Genomic DNA, 17,002 nt, shown 5'->3' on the forward strand with positions numbered 1-17,002 from the left:
ACTTTTTAACAGCAACAGTGTGTCAAATGAGAAATGTCGAAACAGTGTGACAAACCTAAAGGGATCTCTCATAGTGTTGAACCTACAGAGAATTATTTAGGCTTTAGTTTCAGCTCGTAGTTTAGCAAAATGTTCCACAGCCACTGTTTGGTTTCACTCTCACCGCTCTCATTGCATTATTTTCAGCCACGGCAGGCAGCAGTTTTAAGCGGAAAACTCTAAAAACCCACTGTATGTACCCTGCACAGCACCACAGGCAAACAATGTTAGCAATGAGTTAGTGAACATAATGGAGCATTTAGCAGCTAGAGGCCCAGACTTTTCCCTCAGAAGTTGGTGGAGACCAAAGGTTGAGCTGAAGAGTGAGTGACGGACCCACGTTCGCCATGTGCCCAAAACAAAGTTCAAAGGGAATGCTAATGCTGCTCAATAACAAGTGGATGTAAATACATTTGCTACTACTTAAAATGTGATATGTCAAGGTTGTGTTCACAAGTTGTTTCAATTGCCCCCAAATGCCTAAAAAAATACATTTTTTAAAAGTATAGTCATTCAGTATTCATGTTCTGTAATTTGCTCTTTACTTTTCATTCCTGGTGGTGGAGTCCACTACTCAGACTCCTAAAGGACTAGTTTTGCATGGAGCAGGTTTTTGAAGTAAATTTCTCTGGAACTCAACTACTGCTTATGAACTCCACAAAATTAAACTCTAATAATTGTCTCAGAACAGTCTCTGATGTCCCTATGATGAGACCCACATAACACAGTTTCCAGGAAACAACCTTTAATGATCAGGTAATGAGAAATCTATTTACTTCAATGTTACATTACAGCAGGTACATATTTTCTCATGTAGCTCTAATCTTCCATCATATATCCTATACTTGTATTACTCATATTCTCTCATTGTAATAGCGTGTTGTACTGACATATGAACCCTTTCCCATTCTTTCCTTGTGGTTTTGCATCAGTGTAGTCTGCTCATTGTATTGACCGGACATAAACTACTGTCTGAGACACCACTGTTGTCAAAGAACTACCTTCAGGCTGACAGTAACAAAAATACAGCTTTTTGCTATAACAATATTTAACGGAGATATTCATGTGTAATGAACAGTATGTTCTTTCAGAATCAGGTTTTACCAACTTGTAGTCTTTAAACATTACCAAGATGACCACGTTGCAGACACTGCAGCAAATCCAATGCTGTAATAGTCCCAACAAAATCCATGTCGGATCCTGGTGTGATGAAAATATTGCCCATACTACTCATATATTGCCAAAACATATACATTATAAAAGCACCACTGTTGCCAAAGCTTCTTCTGCTCCTCTCTGGCATCTGGCACCACACATGAAAGGCAGTAGATAGAAGAAGGTCAACAAGTGGTCAACTGAAAATGTGGGAATTAAAGAACAGATATTGGATCTTGACTTCCACACATCATATAAAGAGGCATGAAACACCATCAACAGAATACAAACTGGAGCCATGAAACCACAAATGTCCTCATTAAAATATTTAATAACCACACAAGACAAAGAGCAGACAGTTGTACTTAAACAGGAATAGTCAGCTACGTGCTATGAGTGTCCCAAGTCCAACTAAACACCACATCAGGTGATTTCACTGATTAATTGCTGCTCTCCACTTGGGCTAATTGATCATATGTTAATCAGGAAAATGCTCTAACATTGTCTATGGTTATAAGGAAAATTTGCAGAATTGACCACCTGTGGCACAAGGTTGCCTATTTTATACGTATTCCTAAAGTGGAACCTATGTTACCCACAAAACATGTTATAAATCTTAAATCATATTTGGAGGAAGAACTTTTTCATACTACTTAAAAGAAGATCAAAGGGAAATGGGGACACTGCTTCAAAAGTCATCTCATCATAATACCATGTATATAGTTCTATAGATATGATAAAGAAAAAAAAATCAAATTATTACAGAAGAGTATTTAAGACAAATCTTCAACAATATAAAAAGACAAATGTTCAATAATACAGTTAATTTCTTCCTGGTCAAAGATGCACAAATTTATCAAATCTGTTCCTAAAGCCCTTTTTTAACAAAATAGTCTATAAAAGTGCTTTAGGTTACATAAAGATGCAGACACCAACTAGGACCATTAAGTAATGCCCTGAAAGAACTGGCAAACAGGTGAAAACAAAATGTCCTTGGATGAAGTAGCAAGGTAAAGATAAAGTTAGACAAATGCACACCAACAAAGTCATGTTCCTATGTTTGATGTTCTCAGTCTTCTTCATGAGCTATGACATGACTTGTACAATTTTGAAAAAAATCAAATCAAATTTAGTGTGAACAAAATTCAATTTATAATTTATCTGTTAAGGCTAGATGTTATACATACTTAAACATTTCAAACAAATCTTGAAATAAAGCAGAATATGCATGAATAAAGCAAATTACTAACTTAGACTTTAATAAAACTACGAGATACCAATACTCACACAGGCACTTATCAGATATGTACGTTTCTTTTTCAAAAGTGTGCAAAAAGATAAATCACAAGCAGAGAAGGGAGATTTGGTTTTACTATTTCTCCACATGTTCCTGCTCTCACTCTTCCTGCTGCTCTTCATTTTGTTTCTTGGGGAACTGCAAATGGAAAAAACACAATTGAAATTTTTCAATCGTCTCGTGTATATGTATGAATATATTTTATAGACCTTTGTGTATTGCTCATATTTGATTATCATAATAGATTGTTCCTCTGATAAATAAACAGGTGTTAAAACATCAATTTCTTTTCCATACTATCAATCCTTATGGTTGCACATCAGTACAGACTGTATACTGTGTAGACTGTCTTGGAAGTTAAGGTACTGTCACTGCCCTCATTATGGAAAATCATGGTATATTTACGTTTTTATGTTAAAGACTGTTTAGGAGCATTAGCTTCTGGGTACCTTTGTCATTGGATTACTTCTGTTCCCTCTCCCTTCTTTGTTTTCTGGTAGATGAGGTCTGGTGGACAGAATAAAATCAGAATGTTAGTAATTTACTATAAAATGTAATTACAAAAACGCAAATAGTAATATGTTTACCAAATTTTAAATTGGTCAATTAGAACTAAGATAATTCAAATGAAGTTCAAAAATGTGTTTCCATTGGACTCGATCATCGCTTTTACCCCTTTAGAGATGCAGAGCTGGACTTGTCAGTGTCACAGAAAGATGAATGAGCCCCTTCTGCTTCCATGCCCTGCTGAGATCTGTTTTTCACAGAAACATCACAGTTGGATGTCTTCCTTTGACTTGGTAGTCCAATGTAGCCTCTCTGCAAATCCCTTGTGTTTTTTCCTGGCAGGTTGTGTCTGTCAAATCCAAAGTCTTCATCCAAGAAATCAGCTATACGTAGACAACACATATACAATATGTGTAAATGAACACACATACAGACACAGGGACCAGACAAAAAACCCTGCACAGACCCACTAGAAATGTAATCATATAAACACCATTTACATACATGAAAAATCCAAATATTACACACACACACACACACACTTTTAAATATAATAATGTACAAGCAAAAACACCACTACAGCCTGAATGAAAATTAAATCAACACCTCTGGAACCAGGCTAATGGGTAACCATTTACATTTCATGATTTTTTTTCTTCCTGCACATTAAGAAATAATTTCCTCTCCAAGAGGAGACTCATCACTACAGTTTACATTACACAGCTTGCCACATAAAACTAATAAATCCAAAGTACATAAGGCCACAATATAATATGTGCAGTTTTTAATATCTTAATTTTAAAAACATGTATTTTAAAATTCTCAAAATATTTTATGCATTACCTTGGTGCTTTATTCTCCTCTGAAAATCTGGGGAAATCTGCCCAAAGGCGTCTTTAGCAGGGCCCAGTGGTTTTCTGATAGATGATTTTGTTAGATTATTCAGTGGATGGGCAGTCTGAGGGCGCATATCACATTTGTCCTAGTGGTAAAACATACAAATGTCACCAAACATGACAAAAAATACACAATTGCATGTCTGTCTATTTCTTTTTTTCCCTGCTCTTTAAGATTCTGACACTAGCAACATACCTGATGGTGAAAGACAACAGCCTCTTCCAGAGCAACACCACAGAATTCACATGGAATGACCACATCGCCCTCTAGTGGACTGGCTGGAGGACTGTAAGAGGCTGGGGAGACAGACCGAGGGAAGGTGGGGATGTTGGAAGCGAGTGTGTTGGGGAGGCTGTGCATCAGCCCTGAAGTATTCCTGCTCATCCTGTCCTCTTTAGGTGGAGAGGAGGGCTGCTTGCTGAAAGATGCAAAAGCGGAAGCAGGGCTACACCCAGTCTGAAACAAAGAAAAGGAAGTATACGTTAAATCTGCTAAAAATCAAGCCAGTGTCTGCCTCCTAGATGGAGATGAGGGCCACGTTTTCAAACAGGCAAAGGTTGCAACCAGACTGTGAACTGTCTGAAACAAAGATAAAGAAAAATATTCAAAAGTTTGCACGCCATGTGATATCTGACTGGATCTGAGCATTTTTTCACTGATTAGATTTGTGCATACGCAGATTTTTCTTAATCATTTGACAATGCATCATCTTAGTGGGGAGGGAGGCAGCCTGTGGACAGGTTCAGAGGTGAGTCACAGCACTGGTTATGCATGCAGATATGATGCAGTGACCTGGAATTAGAAACTGTCAGAGCTTTCTTCTCTCCAGTAGTGTATTGTAGAGTGAGTCAGCTGGGAAGTTTTTCCCTTGAACATTGTATGTATATTTTACTTGAATATGGAGATGAATTCCCGAAGGAGAAAAAGCACTAGCTTATGGCATTATTGTTTAAATTGGTTACAGGCTCTTTAGTCCAGAAAAAAAACACATGTCCACAGTTTTCCTAGCTTAGGTGCTAAACAGATGATACGATACATAAACATACAACAACCAATTAATCTGCACACTCTAAAACACAGATGCTTTCACTGACAGGCCTTCTGTACATATACATATTACAAACAAAAAAATGAAAGAGTACTTAAATGTGTTTATATATACACAATCAAATATCATTTGTAACAAAAACTAAAATTTAAACATTTAAGTAATTAATTATTGTGGCTATTTTATTATTTAATTATTCTAGAGGACGATCAGCAGCTCATTTGTGGTTACCTATTTTGCTCTTCACTTTCTATTAGACAAAGTATTTTCTGATCTGTCCATCATGGAAGAGAACCTTGTATGATAAACCCGTACCTTGTCAGATAAAAAGTGCCTTTTTGCAGCAGTAATAACATCATACTTGGGCACCTGAAGTCCAAGTGAATGTGAAAAATCAGTAAAAACCAAATCATCAAGCCTTAACTATCCTTGAAAGCTGAGATTCTACTTGTCTATGGTGCAACCTAAAGATTAAAATTGTATATCAAACCTGATGCAAAATTAGGTCCTCTTCTGGAAACAGCTCTTCACAAAACTCACAAGGCAGCATGATATCTATAAAAAGAATTAAAGCATTAACAACATGACAACAGAATTACTTTCAAGTATTCTAAATCAACACTAATTTACCGGCTTGATCATGGTCTTGGACTGCACTTGTGCTTGTCCCTGTAGTGAAGTGTTGGTAGTTGTTGTTGGGCAGAGAGAGTGGAGAGTTTACAGAGGTGTTGGATGTCTTCTCGATCTTGTGGTCCCAGATATCACTCCACAGGTTGCTCTCTGCATCTCCAGTCACTGATTCCCCATCACTCTGCAGGCTGAGAGCCAACATGTAGTCCAGGCCTGATGAATCCTCATCATGCGTCTGACCACCATGTGGCCATGCACTGCTGCTGCTGCTATTCAGAAAATGACTCTGACTCAGAACTAAAAGAAAAATGAAGTATACAGACAAAGAGACAAACAGTTATATTTGATAGCAGCAGCACAGCAACTTTGTCTCTAAGCTAAGACATGGGAGAAAAGGATGTTTAAGTGATAAAGATTGTATTATCTAAGAGCAAAGCTGGCAATCACATTTACAGTCCAATATATTTTTGTGTTACAGACTCTACAGGTAAGCTGTAAAGATTATGTCAAGCAATCTTGGTGAGGTTATAGAAATTGGAGGTTTAAAGGTAACCTGTGGAGCTTTTGATCATGAGTAGTGCTACGGAGCAATGTTTAGTAGGTCCCGAAATTGTTTGTATTGTGCACTCACACAAGGATGCAATTGACACAATACATATTCTTGTAGCTAAATTCGCACTATTTCATTATTTTGACAGTGGGGGACAGTAACATAAAGAAGCACAACAGTGCAGGTAGGAGGACCGCCAGCAACCAAAGATGGATGTAAACAATGCATGCTTTAAAATATTCATTATAATCAGTTTTAGAAATATTTTATGGCAAAGGATACATGATTTAAACATAGCTTTTTTTCTTTAAAAGAAATCTCCACAGGTCACCTTCAGATTGCTGTTACAGTTCTTTAAAACTACACTGAAATGTTTTGTACCAACATATAGTTAACATATAGTTAAGCTTTTTTTCTCCACAAGGCATCTAATAAAACTCACAGTGACTAAATGTTGAATTGCTCTGTGAAGTATTCTTCCAGTCTCCTGAGCTCTGAGGTCCCCTTGAAGTGCTATAAACTCTGGGATCAACTGCACGGGGAAAAGCCTGTTGTTCTGCTGCACTGATGTTGTTATTTTTGGAGCCTCTTTCTTGGGCTTTTATGATGTTTCGGATGGAGTGTGCTTCAAACCATGCCCCTGGAGACAGTTGTTCTACTGGGCTGCGACTCATCCTACTGTTGTTCCTCTCTTGGGGAGGTGTGAGGCTTCCACATAAGACTGGATGCACAGCTTGTTCCCTCAGCATTACATTGCACTTGCAATGTGGGCAGGGCTCAGTGCGTGTACCACAATAATCCTCATGCTCTTTGGACTGACTGAAAACAAGCTCCAGTTCACAGTATGGGCATGGGACCAGGCGCTGAGAACATTCAGAGCTCTGCAAGAGACAACAATCATGAAGAAGTCATGAACAAATCATGAAAAAATTTGTTATACATAGGGAAGGAAAAAGTTCTTCAGAAATACCTGGTGGACATCAATGTGATTCTTCTCGATCTTCAAACCGCACTTGCATGTTATCTAAAATGAAAGTGAAAATGCTTTAAATTTACAACTATCCTGTCTCAGTTTGACATTGCTTTCTTGATAGTCATTTCCTTTAGGGTGAGGCCTTGAGGTCAGTGGTGACTACAGTAAACAATGACTCTGATTTTCAATTACACAAGTTAAGGAACACTGCAAACAGTATCCGCAGCTGGTATTGACAATACATGTACTTGGTGGTTTGATACATTGAGCAATACAGCACAATGAGGTGGTGAGATGTAATTAAGGCTGAGTCAAATATTTCCACAATGTAAAGAATTCCCTCCAACAAGTCAAGTGTTTTCCTGTAAGTCATTATCATTGTCATAACACTGACACTTTTGGCACTGGCACTGACACTGGCAATTTTACTCCTGAGACATAAAAGTCATTAAGGTTTACAGTTTACTTGTTTCTAAGTTTGGAACGGATTCACTAATGTTGGCACATATTGATTAGTTGTTTGAAGCTAAACAGAAAATCACATTTTTCCACTTTTGGGCCAACCATCAAAAGCAGCATACATCTATTACAGATACTGTGTTAAAGTCTTCAATACTGCTGTTCAGATTTTACCTGTGTATGCTCCTGCTGCATGTGCTCATTCAGATCTGACCGGGGCACTGGCTCCTGGCACACACCACACAGGGCGATGTTTCTTTGACAGTGGATCTCATGGGTAGTGAAATTAGCCTCTGGAATATCATGTTTGCTAAAAACAACAAGGTAAACCATCATGAAAGCCTTTTTTCATCACCACAGCAAACTGATTGATGATTAATATAACTTAAACATACTTACCAATTGCCACAGAACTGTGTATTTTCATCTGCCATGGCTTTACCATATCCTGAGGACGAAATGTAACGTTAGTTATTAATAACACAAACCATCTTGGCTGACATGCTCTGTTTTGGTGATCTTTACTGTTTATAACCAGTAAACATGCAGTGTTTGTAGCTACAGAAGGGGATCTGAGATTGATTAGTTCAATAAGTGATGTTTGAGTTTCGTGGCATCAAGTTAATTGTACCAGCACATTTAAAAATAGCCATGTGAATCATCATGGCTAAAGTAAAGAGTACAAGTGCTGTCGTTAGCAAATGAAACTCTTCCGGTTTTCTCACCCGGTTTCCAGGCAGGTAGCAAATGTTAGCTGACAGCACCAGTCTGGATTAACAAGGAGATTCCCCGTCGACCTTAATCAACAAGCATCTTGAACCACCTCAAAAAAGCTGGACAATGTCAGATGTGTCGGCATTAGCTAGCTACTTAGCTTAGCATTAAATACGTAGCGCTTGACGCTAGCAAACTAACTTTATACGCTCTTCTCACGAAGTAGCTACGAAGCCAGGAAGCTACTATAACGACGGGTTTTCGGACTCCTGCCGCCCGGTCCACGCAAAAACACACACGACCGTTTCGAGGTCACCGTTTGTCTGTTAATTCACACCTGAATATGTCACCAATTAGAAGCTCGTAGCCGACAGCTCACTACTTGATGCTAGTCTGAAAAACAGTTCGCTATTTCCTCTTTACTCTGTGACAGCGGAGACTTCTGCCCCAAGTTCAGCTTGTCAGGCCGTCTACGTACATTACATTACGCCTAGTTTAACGTTTGCACAGCCAAGCCAAAGCCTAAAACAATTTATAATAATGTTCTTCGTGTAAACGAACTAAATGGAGGTGCGATCGGAGGGGGTGTGTGGTGTACATACAGCAGAGGTTGAGGGTTAAAGTTGACTGTAAGACTAAACTCAGGGTAAAAAGATCTGCGCTACATCTCCATGCTCGAATTTGATTGGTTGGCTCAACGGCGTGCGCTTGAAAAAACGTCTCGGGTGATAAGTGTTTTTAATTTCGATTACTCAAAAATACATATATTACACAGACTGACAATATACAATATACTATTAGTTATCTGTAGCAGTTACCTTGTTGATTTTTCACAACTGTGAATAATTTCAGAGGTTTGCATTCTTCCGCACCGATGTTCATTCAGCACATATGCAGTTAAACAAGCTTCAAAGCCATGGTGTGAGTGGTGTTATTTTGATGTTTGCAATAGGAAGCTCATGGAGTGTAAGAATCAGCCCTTCACTGCTGATCCATAAATATGAACTGCACAGGTCTGCAGTCTTCCAGATGTGCGCAAAATGAAAATCAACACAGCGTTGTCCTTTCAGTGTTTATTGAGTTTTTGATCTACCAATACTGTCGATGTCAGACATTTTCATTTCTGTAAGGCACAGTTTTGTTCAGATAAAACACTGATATTATTTACAGCAAATGTTCGGACGCAGTATTTACATCCTTGCACCTCCTCCAAGAATGACCACGCAATGACTGGACCGTTATCGTAAATATATAAAACTTTTAATTCATTTCAGAGCCCTTGTTCCTTATTTGAAAAGGTTGAGTCAGCAATTTATTTTATAATATAATATGATATGAAATGTAACTCCATGCCAAATGTTTAAAAACAAAATTGTGAGGAAAAAAAGCAATACACTTCAAAAACGTGAGTTGACTGAAAGAAAGGACTTATTATATATTCAAATAACATCTGTAAAATAAATCAGTCTTACAATACACTGATATGCCCATAGATGAGTAACATAATGGATGCTGGTTTGATTTCTTTTACCAGGCAACTCGAGGGCCTAAAAGTGGATAAATTACACTTAAAAGTGAATAACACATATTTTCTGACATCGTCAAAACAATTTCAACAATGCATGGGAGCAGTCTTTCTTAAAAGAGTGGTTAATTAAACAATGAAAACTCTACTGCACCTCATCCCATTGGCTGGTCCCTGGTGATGCTTTAATGTTATCTAACAGGTCTTAATTGGTTACATGATTGTCTGATATGAATTTAGACATAACATGAAGTAGGTTATGGACCAATTCCCTTGTTCAAACTTTGCCAAACAAGACATTCATCAAAAATACTAGCTGCATCTGTTTTTTAAAGGATGGCAGTACAAACAGCCCTGCTGTTGGAGCCTGAGTTAAGGACAGGAAATGACCATGATAATTATACATGAACCAAGACTAATAAAGGCTTCTGTTGAAAAACTACATACATCTCAGGTCACTCATCCTTATTGTTCACAGGCGCAATAGTTATTATTCCATTTTCCAATCCAGGGGAAAAATATTTGGTAAAAAAATAAAATAAAATAAAAATTAGTACCAGCATTGAAAGAACAAACATGAAGAGTTCCACAATTAATCGGCACCACAGAAATGAACTAAAATAACAGTAAAACTAAAAATTCACATTAGACTATTTTTGCTGTTGATAGGATTATTTCTACTACATAACTCCAGTCTAGAGTCATTATACAAGTTTTAAGTGGCTATCAATAATAACTATAAAGCAGATTAAAAATATCACTGTAAGCACTTTATCTCGCATTTTACTATTTTAATTAAGAAAATAGCCAAAAAATGTGCAAAAAACAATATTGCATGACCAAATTCAAATAACTATAATGTAGTCAGTGGTGGGGTTTTTTTGTGGGGCAGGAACAAGGACATCTCACAATTGTCTCTTCACATGTAATTGTGTCAAAGAGCATGTCTATCAGGAGCATGTTAACATATGTGGGATGTCACATCCAGTGGGGTCCAAAAGTTGGACACCACTCAGACCTCTGGACCCCACTGTATCAACCAGCTTGTGACACAGAGCTATATACTATGCATTTTTGTGCCTGCCTTCATATTAGACTGAAAATACCTTCCGCACTGTATTATCATAGGTGAAAAGTCCACCCAAGACCTGTCTCTACTTCTCTTGCCATCTTTCCCGTTACTCTACATTATACACTTATGACAGACATTTAAAAAAAAATCTGAGATAGGGATATTTGGTCAGTCAATGTAATTGCAATAGCTAAAAGTTAACAAAAAGGAAATAGCCTATCTATCAATAACTAAAACGTTGTAGGGAAAAAGAGTTGGTTAACACTTTAACTTCCAAATCTCCTTGGTCCAAAATAAAATTCAGTAGGTTGCTCTTACAGAGTCGTTAAGCGCACAATCCTGTGAAAAATATTTTTACTACACTACACTATTTTAGATCTAGAGTGGCAAAATGGAAAAAAGGCTCAAAGACAGCATAAAAGACAACAGAAGGAATAAAAAGAAAAATACAGTACAAACATTCAGGAAAGGAAAACGAGAAGGCACAGATTTTAAGAGTTGACACTAGAAGTCATAGAGGTAGCAGAGGTCACAAAGAGGGACAAAGGAGAAAAGGAAACTGTTAAAAAATGAGATATGTGATGAAATGTCTATCTGTCCTTGGATCCAAGCTTCTCAATCAAGTCCTGCAGGGGAGCAAGCTCTCGTCTGTCAATGAGGTTGAACTCCTACAAGACAAAGGGAAAAAAATGAATATATATATAAGACTGTTTAAAATCTAATTTACAGAACCTTAAAATAACCAATGATATATCAATCACCTATTTTCTATTGTTCAGGTCTGAGATGCTGGTGGTCTAGTGTGACATCTAGTGGCAGTGACAATCATTTACAGAACATCTAAGTGCTGTTCACATTTTATAATTAAGACATTTTGTATAAAAATCCAATATTTAACACTCAATGTGCAGTTTACATGCAGTTAATTTATAATATGTTAGTGTAACCAGGTACTTAGGATAAAATGCGAAATACAAAAGCCCCTTTCAGACATACAATATAATTTGGAAAATTGCTGGGTTTATCTCTTTAAATAATGGTTTTGATTTTGGTTTTGAAAAAGATCCATGCTGACTGTTTAAACATGACAGTACTGTTGCAGATAGAGTCACGCAGCTTACATAATAATTGGCATCTGGCATAGACGAGACTGGGAACTGCAGGATGTTACGTGCAGTGTATGAAACAAGGAATTATTTACAGTCTCATTCAATTAAAATGTCTTATTATCTTTCTGTTAGAACAGAGGGAGAGCAGTCCTTTCCATGCGGTAATGGATCATTGTCGAGAAACGATAACAAAAGTAGTGCAGGTCTTTCTCAGAGTCACATCTGCTGCTTCAAAATCAACAAGCTCATCAAGGAGAAGCATTTCAAGCTTCAATCCCAGTTGGGTTGTCATTATCCTGTTGATGCTTTCTTCTGTGTGACTGCCTAAATTCACACATGACCCAAATAGAATATATTACAGAAATGTTACAGCTTCCTCAGCAGACAGATTGCCAGAGCAACCTTTACAGAAAAATGACATGGAACTTTTCAAACAACATCTGGGAAAGTGGTCTCAGACTTCTGGACCCCACTGTTTGTCTGAATGGGGGCTTTAGATACACATCAGTGATTTAACCCCAAATTTGAATCAGATGATCTCACCTGAACAAAGAAAATGAAGTGCTTGAAGGAGGTGTTGAGATGGGCCTCCTCCTGCAGCTGCATCACAGAGTCAAAATGTTGGTGGTAGATGTGAGCGTAAACCCTGAACAGACGCTTCAGGATGGTTTTGGCCACAGACATGAAGTTCTTGGGAAAGGGAACTCCTGTGCAACAGAAAGAGTTGGGAAATGCTGATGTCAAGAGAAGAGCTTGTTCTATTTTGGACTTCCACTCTTTGAGCCCTACATTAGAGCAAGGCTACAGTCAGTCTGGCCTTCATGCGAGACACATGATCAGCTGAATTGAAATCAGGTGACTGAAAATAAAATTACACTGCTTCGCCTTGTCTGCATCTTTAGGGTCGCTGTCCTGCTTCACTGTTCTAAAATTAGCCGACTATGCATAAAAAGACCTGTAAGTCCTACACTGCCTGGGATGTGAACACCCTCAGACACTCTCAATCACACAATCATTTCTTCATTTCATGTGTAAAATGCCAAAGTAGAGACAACTAAATGAAAAAAATATCACTGTCCTTTTACTTTCCGACTGCACTCCAAGCTCACGGCTTTGAAGCCTGTACTCATAGGCTCAGTGTCTGTTCCTTTCTTTCTATGAGTCAATCACTGATTTTAAAAAAGTACTCAATAAGAAATAGTCAGAAATATACTCTGAATGGCTATTATTCATCCATATCACGAAAGAGACTGTTAGAAAAAAAAAGAATGTAACTATATCCTCAAGAGGTAAAACCCACAGAAAAGTTGAAGAAAATGTGTGTATGCAGTTGCTTAATCTGCTGAAGAACAATGTGACTAAACTGTATTTGATGATGTTTTCTCTCTCCCTGCATTTTACTTTCAGAAAGCTCTGCTGGGAAATTCACGGAGATAATATGCCAAACTGCTAAAAATGGAAATTCTTTATCGACAAGAATCAAAACCCACCGATCTTGGAGGGGAAAAGTGTCTCATCATCCAGCTGATCCTGCACCCAGGTCATCAAGTAGTCGATGTACTTTGGCGCAGAGCATTTGATGGGCTTCTTAATATTGGTGCCGTCAGCCCAGTGATACTCATATCTACAGAGAAAAGACATAATTAATTGCCACCTCTTGCCTTACTGTCTTCATTCATTGGTTAGAACAGACATACATATGAGACATGACGATGGAAGCTCTACACATAACATGCGCAAGTGTATGAAAACATCATTTGGTGGTAGATAAGATAAAAAACAGAGTAGGAGGGGGGAAATGCAAAAGTATCTACAGTCATATCATTGCTGGCCTCTTATGTCAACAGGAAGTAAACCCCGGTCTCTTCCTCCTGATTAGAGACTGTAGACAGTCTTGGCAGGAGCGAGGATTGAGGAAGTGCCCAATCTAGATTCTAACTAAACAGCCTCTACAGGGACCACATGCAAAGTTTAATTCCTGTTTTCCTCATGTGACATTCAGATCATAAATTTCATTTAACTTAACCATCTAAACCAGTAAAAATCTGAATCTATGGCTTGGTTCTTTCATTCACATTATTTCCCAATCCAAGCCTAAAGGTCAAATTATATTTCATCCCCTATACTCTGTAATGAGGGTGATCTTGACTTCAATGTAATGTAATAAAACCCCTGAGGTAAAAAAAGCTTCAGTTCAGTTGGTATAATCAACTTTGGGACAGTCTAATTCAATACAAGCAAGGAACCTTTGTTGCATCTCTCTCTCCTCATTTCCTGCTAGCTCTCTACTGTCTGTCCTCTAAAGCAGAAAATGCCCCAAAAATACTTCATAAATGTAGTCTGTTGAATTCACTTAATCTGCCTTCACCTTTGTTTACTAAATGGCTGTGATTAAGTTCAAGTTCAGTTCAGCACAAACTGTGAAGTCAAAAAACATTAATCATCACTTCAAACACTAATAACAGGTTAGGTGTGTCTCTCATAGCTCATTCAGAAACTAATACAACCCATAATTACTATTAATCCTTATTTGTTCTGGTATAAAGACGCTGAACTGCCTTTAGCAGTGTGGGAATGCGCCTTAATAACAAGTGTTTATTATAAAACCCTGTATCACTGTGCCGTTGAACCACAAATGTATTATTAATTCGGGTAGTTACTTGTGCTGATAATACTCTTTAAAGCACTTGAGCTTAGTGTGACACATCTTGTGTCTCTGCTGACGTGCGTGAAGTTCCTTCTTTCCTACAATTGCATAATCATCAGCCTAAAAAATTTCCTTTGACACGTTTCACAGCCTTTTGACAGCTATGCAACAAAGAAAGTTTTTGTAATATTATGTTACATATTACACATACATACAAAAAGGCCTGGATCACTGTCTTTCTAAAACAAATGACTAAATATTTTAAAAAGTCTTCTCCCTGCCATCAGTTTTATCTTCTACCTTTGTAGGAGTAAACCTTTTGAAACTGGTTTGAAAAATTTTGAATCTTATGAATACATCATGTCTTCATGATGTATTTTCTGCCAGGAAACTTTTGTCAATTTTATGTTCTACATTCTTATTTACATCAGTTTTTAGAAATTTGCTCTCACTCTGTCATTTAAGTCTTTTTAAAAAGGTTTAGCTGTTCCACTGTTGTTCAGTGCTGGAAAGCAATACTTTTACAGGCAGTGTATATGCAATAGGTCATAGGACATTTGGACTTAGTGTTACTAATAACATTCATGATGGCTCTGTTCTATTCAAGTGTCCCAGTAAACTATGACCTTGCGACAGTCAACCAGCATGCAAAGCACAAGTACCTTTAATAACTGTTCCTACTATGACATGTCAAAATGGCCCAGTAGAAGCCTTGTACTCAAAAAGAAGAAGAACGCATAACAAGGACACTGTCTGCCGTTACCTCGGCCCAGCAGACATCACAGAGCAGCTGGTCTCAGTGCAGAACTCAGTGATAGTGCCGTACAGCATGTTGATCTGGTTGAAGAAGTCCACCGCTGAAAGACAGGGTAAATGTCATTTATTTTGGTTCTCTAGAAATGATGTTCACACCAGTGTGTATATTTGCATTAACACTCTTCTTATACCACCAAGTGATACAAATGTTCATCTTAACATTGGCCATAGGTAAAAAAAAAAAAAAAAAAAAAATCTAATTGGTAGTGTGTAGATCGCTTAGTGTTGTTGACTATAAATATGTCTGCTGTATTCATCCACTCACTGTTGACAGCAATCCACTCATTGAGATCCTCTCCCTCTGGCAGCATGACAGCCTGCCTCAGGTTCCCGCTGCCCAGTGTTGCTTCAGCATGTTTCAGCAGCTCATACTGGTGGGAGCCCTCTGGGATGTTCTTCTTCGGCTTGAAGGTCTTAGATGAGCGACTGCCACTGCAAAGAAACAAAGATATGTGGAGCTAGTCAACCGTTTGTGCACAAGGCAAGACGGTGAGACTTTTAAAAGGCTTGAGTAGGAGGTGATGCTCCACTTGGGCCTTCACATGTGATGATCCTTCCTGTCTAGTCTGAGCAATCTGCTTATCAAGGAAGCTTATCTTTGAACTTGATGCTTGGCTGCCACATTTGTCATGCCAGCGTTCAAGCCTTGTTGTGTCACGTCGCCTGTAGTGCGACAAAAGAAAGACTGGATAACCTGTGTCATGTAAGTGAAGTGTATATGGTGGTGACCCACAGACAGGAAATGCGACAGTGTCACTGTAAACAACGAACAGTTACTTACATTGCTCGACATCTACTAACTTCTCAGTGAGGTTAAGGCAGCGACGGTGTGGAGCATGACAAAATGTCACCACGCCTAATCTTATCTGAGTAAAAAGTGATAATATAAACTAAGCTGGTGAACAAATTGCGAGTTATCACCAGACTAGCCAAGTTAGCACGTAACTAACCTAGTTAAAAAAGTTAGTTGGCCAGTGCTGGAAAACCATAAATAAATAACAGTTCACAGATAATGTTGCGACGACGAATGATAACCCCACGTAAGAAAGGGTGGTTTAAATGTGATCCAAACTTGTTAGCTAGCTGGCTTGTTTTTTCTGACGGTGTCTCATTTTAATCGCTACTTCCCTTGGTGGAACTTCGCAGAAGCGCAGCTAACGTTGACCGCAAGCTCCGGCTGCGACTTATCAAGCGACCGCTAACTTTACTTACAACAGGAAGCTCATCTTGGCGAAACGGTCGTTGGAGAGCCTCGGTTACAACTCTTAATCCTGGGTTGGTAAACAGAAGTTTGTTTTACAGTTACACACTACGAAATCACTTGTCAGCGCTGCCTGCTAACAGTAACGTTTAGGCTAACATGGACTGCACCCACGGTGACTCTTCCTCTATCGGCCCTTTGAAGAGGCCCAGCAGGCAGACTGTCGCCCCCTCCTGGCTGCATGGAGCTACTACCACCCCCCAAAGTTTTCTAAACTTTGTGTCCGTCAATGCACCACACACACACACACACACACGTTGCTTTATAGTGTACCGTGGTGTCATAAACTCACATTATTAGTCA

At 38.4% G+C, this 17,002-nt stretch overlaps 2 protein-coding genes across 3 annotated transcripts; both read right to left on the bottom strand.

Moving 5' to 3' along the window:
• Nucleotides 1-1,505: 1,505 nt before the first annotated feature.
• Nucleotides 1,506-8,678, bottom strand: trafd1 (TRAF-type zinc finger domain containing 1). Of its 2 annotated transcripts, none has more exons than XM_071482994.1 (12): nucleotides 8,607-8,678; nucleotides 7,955-8,003; nucleotides 7,730-7,865; nucleotides 7,094-7,147; nucleotides 6,566-7,004; nucleotides 5,574-5,870; nucleotides 5,434-5,498; nucleotides 4,091-4,351; nucleotides 3,842-3,980; nucleotides 3,165-3,381; nucleotides 2,941-2,998; nucleotides 1,506-2,629 (listed from the first exon to the last, which is right to left on the bottom strand). In XM_071482994.1, the coding sequence occupies exons 2-12, from the start codon at nucleotides 7,987-7,989 to the stop codon at nucleotides 2,591-2,593; spliced, it is 1,740 nt and encodes a 579-aa protein (XP_071339095.1). In that variant the 5' UTR covers nucleotides 7,990-8,003; nucleotides 8,607-8,678; the 3' UTR covers nucleotides 1,506-2,590. The 2 variants fall into 2 exon arrangements, with proteins under 2 accessions (XP_071339095.1, XP_071339094.1); XM_071482993.1 differs by having other exon boundaries at nucleotides 8,281-8,664.
• A 649-nt stretch (nucleotides 8,679-9,327) lies between these two features.
• On the bottom strand, nucleotides 9,328-16,835 carry mob1a (MOB kinase activator 1A). Its single transcript, XM_071482995.1, has 6 exons — nucleotides 16,651-16,835; nucleotides 15,704-15,870; nucleotides 15,386-15,479; nucleotides 13,466-13,599; nucleotides 12,519-12,682; nucleotides 9,328-11,534 (listed from the first exon to the last, which is right to left on the bottom strand). Exons 1-6 carry the CDS (start codon nucleotides 16,662-16,664, stop codon nucleotides 11,457-11,459), a joined length of 651 nt encoding a protein of 216 aa, XP_071339096.1. The 5' UTR covers nucleotides 16,665-16,835; the 3' UTR covers nucleotides 9,328-11,456.
• Nucleotides 16,836-17,002: the final 167 nt, after the last annotated feature.

The sequence above is a fragment of the Trachinotus anak genome, unplaced genomic scaffold (assembly GCF_046630095.1).
Source record: "Trachinotus anak isolate AG129_WGS33_773 ecotype Australia unplaced genomic scaffold, CSIRO_AGI_Tana_v1 ptg000008l, whole genome shotgun sequence".
In the NCBI taxonomy this organism is placed as follows: domain Eukaryota; kingdom Metazoa; phylum Chordata; class Actinopteri; order Carangiformes; family Carangidae; genus Trachinotus; species Trachinotus anak.

Coding starts and splice junctions, on each gene's coding strand:
- trafd1 (XM_071482994.1), bottom strand. CDS start 7,989: ATGGCAGATGAAAATACACAGTTCTGTGGCAATTG. Junction 7,148..7,729: donor TGCAGCAGGAGCATACACAG/GTAAAATCTGAA, acceptor CTTTCATTTTAG/ATAACATGCAAGTGCGGTTT. Junction 5,499..5,573: donor CCAAGACCATGATCAAGCCG/GTAAATTAGTGT, acceptor TTCTTTTTATAG/ATATCATGCTGCCTTGTGAG.
- mob1a (XM_071482995.1), bottom strand. Junction 15,480..15,703: donor TGAGTGGATTGCTGTCAACA/GTGAGTGGATGA, acceptor CCTGTCTTTCAG/CGGTGGACTTCTTCAACCAG. Junction 13,600..15,385: donor GTGATGTCTGCTGGGCCGAG/GTAACGGCAGAC, acceptor TTTTCTCTGTAG/ATATGAGTATCACTGGGCTG.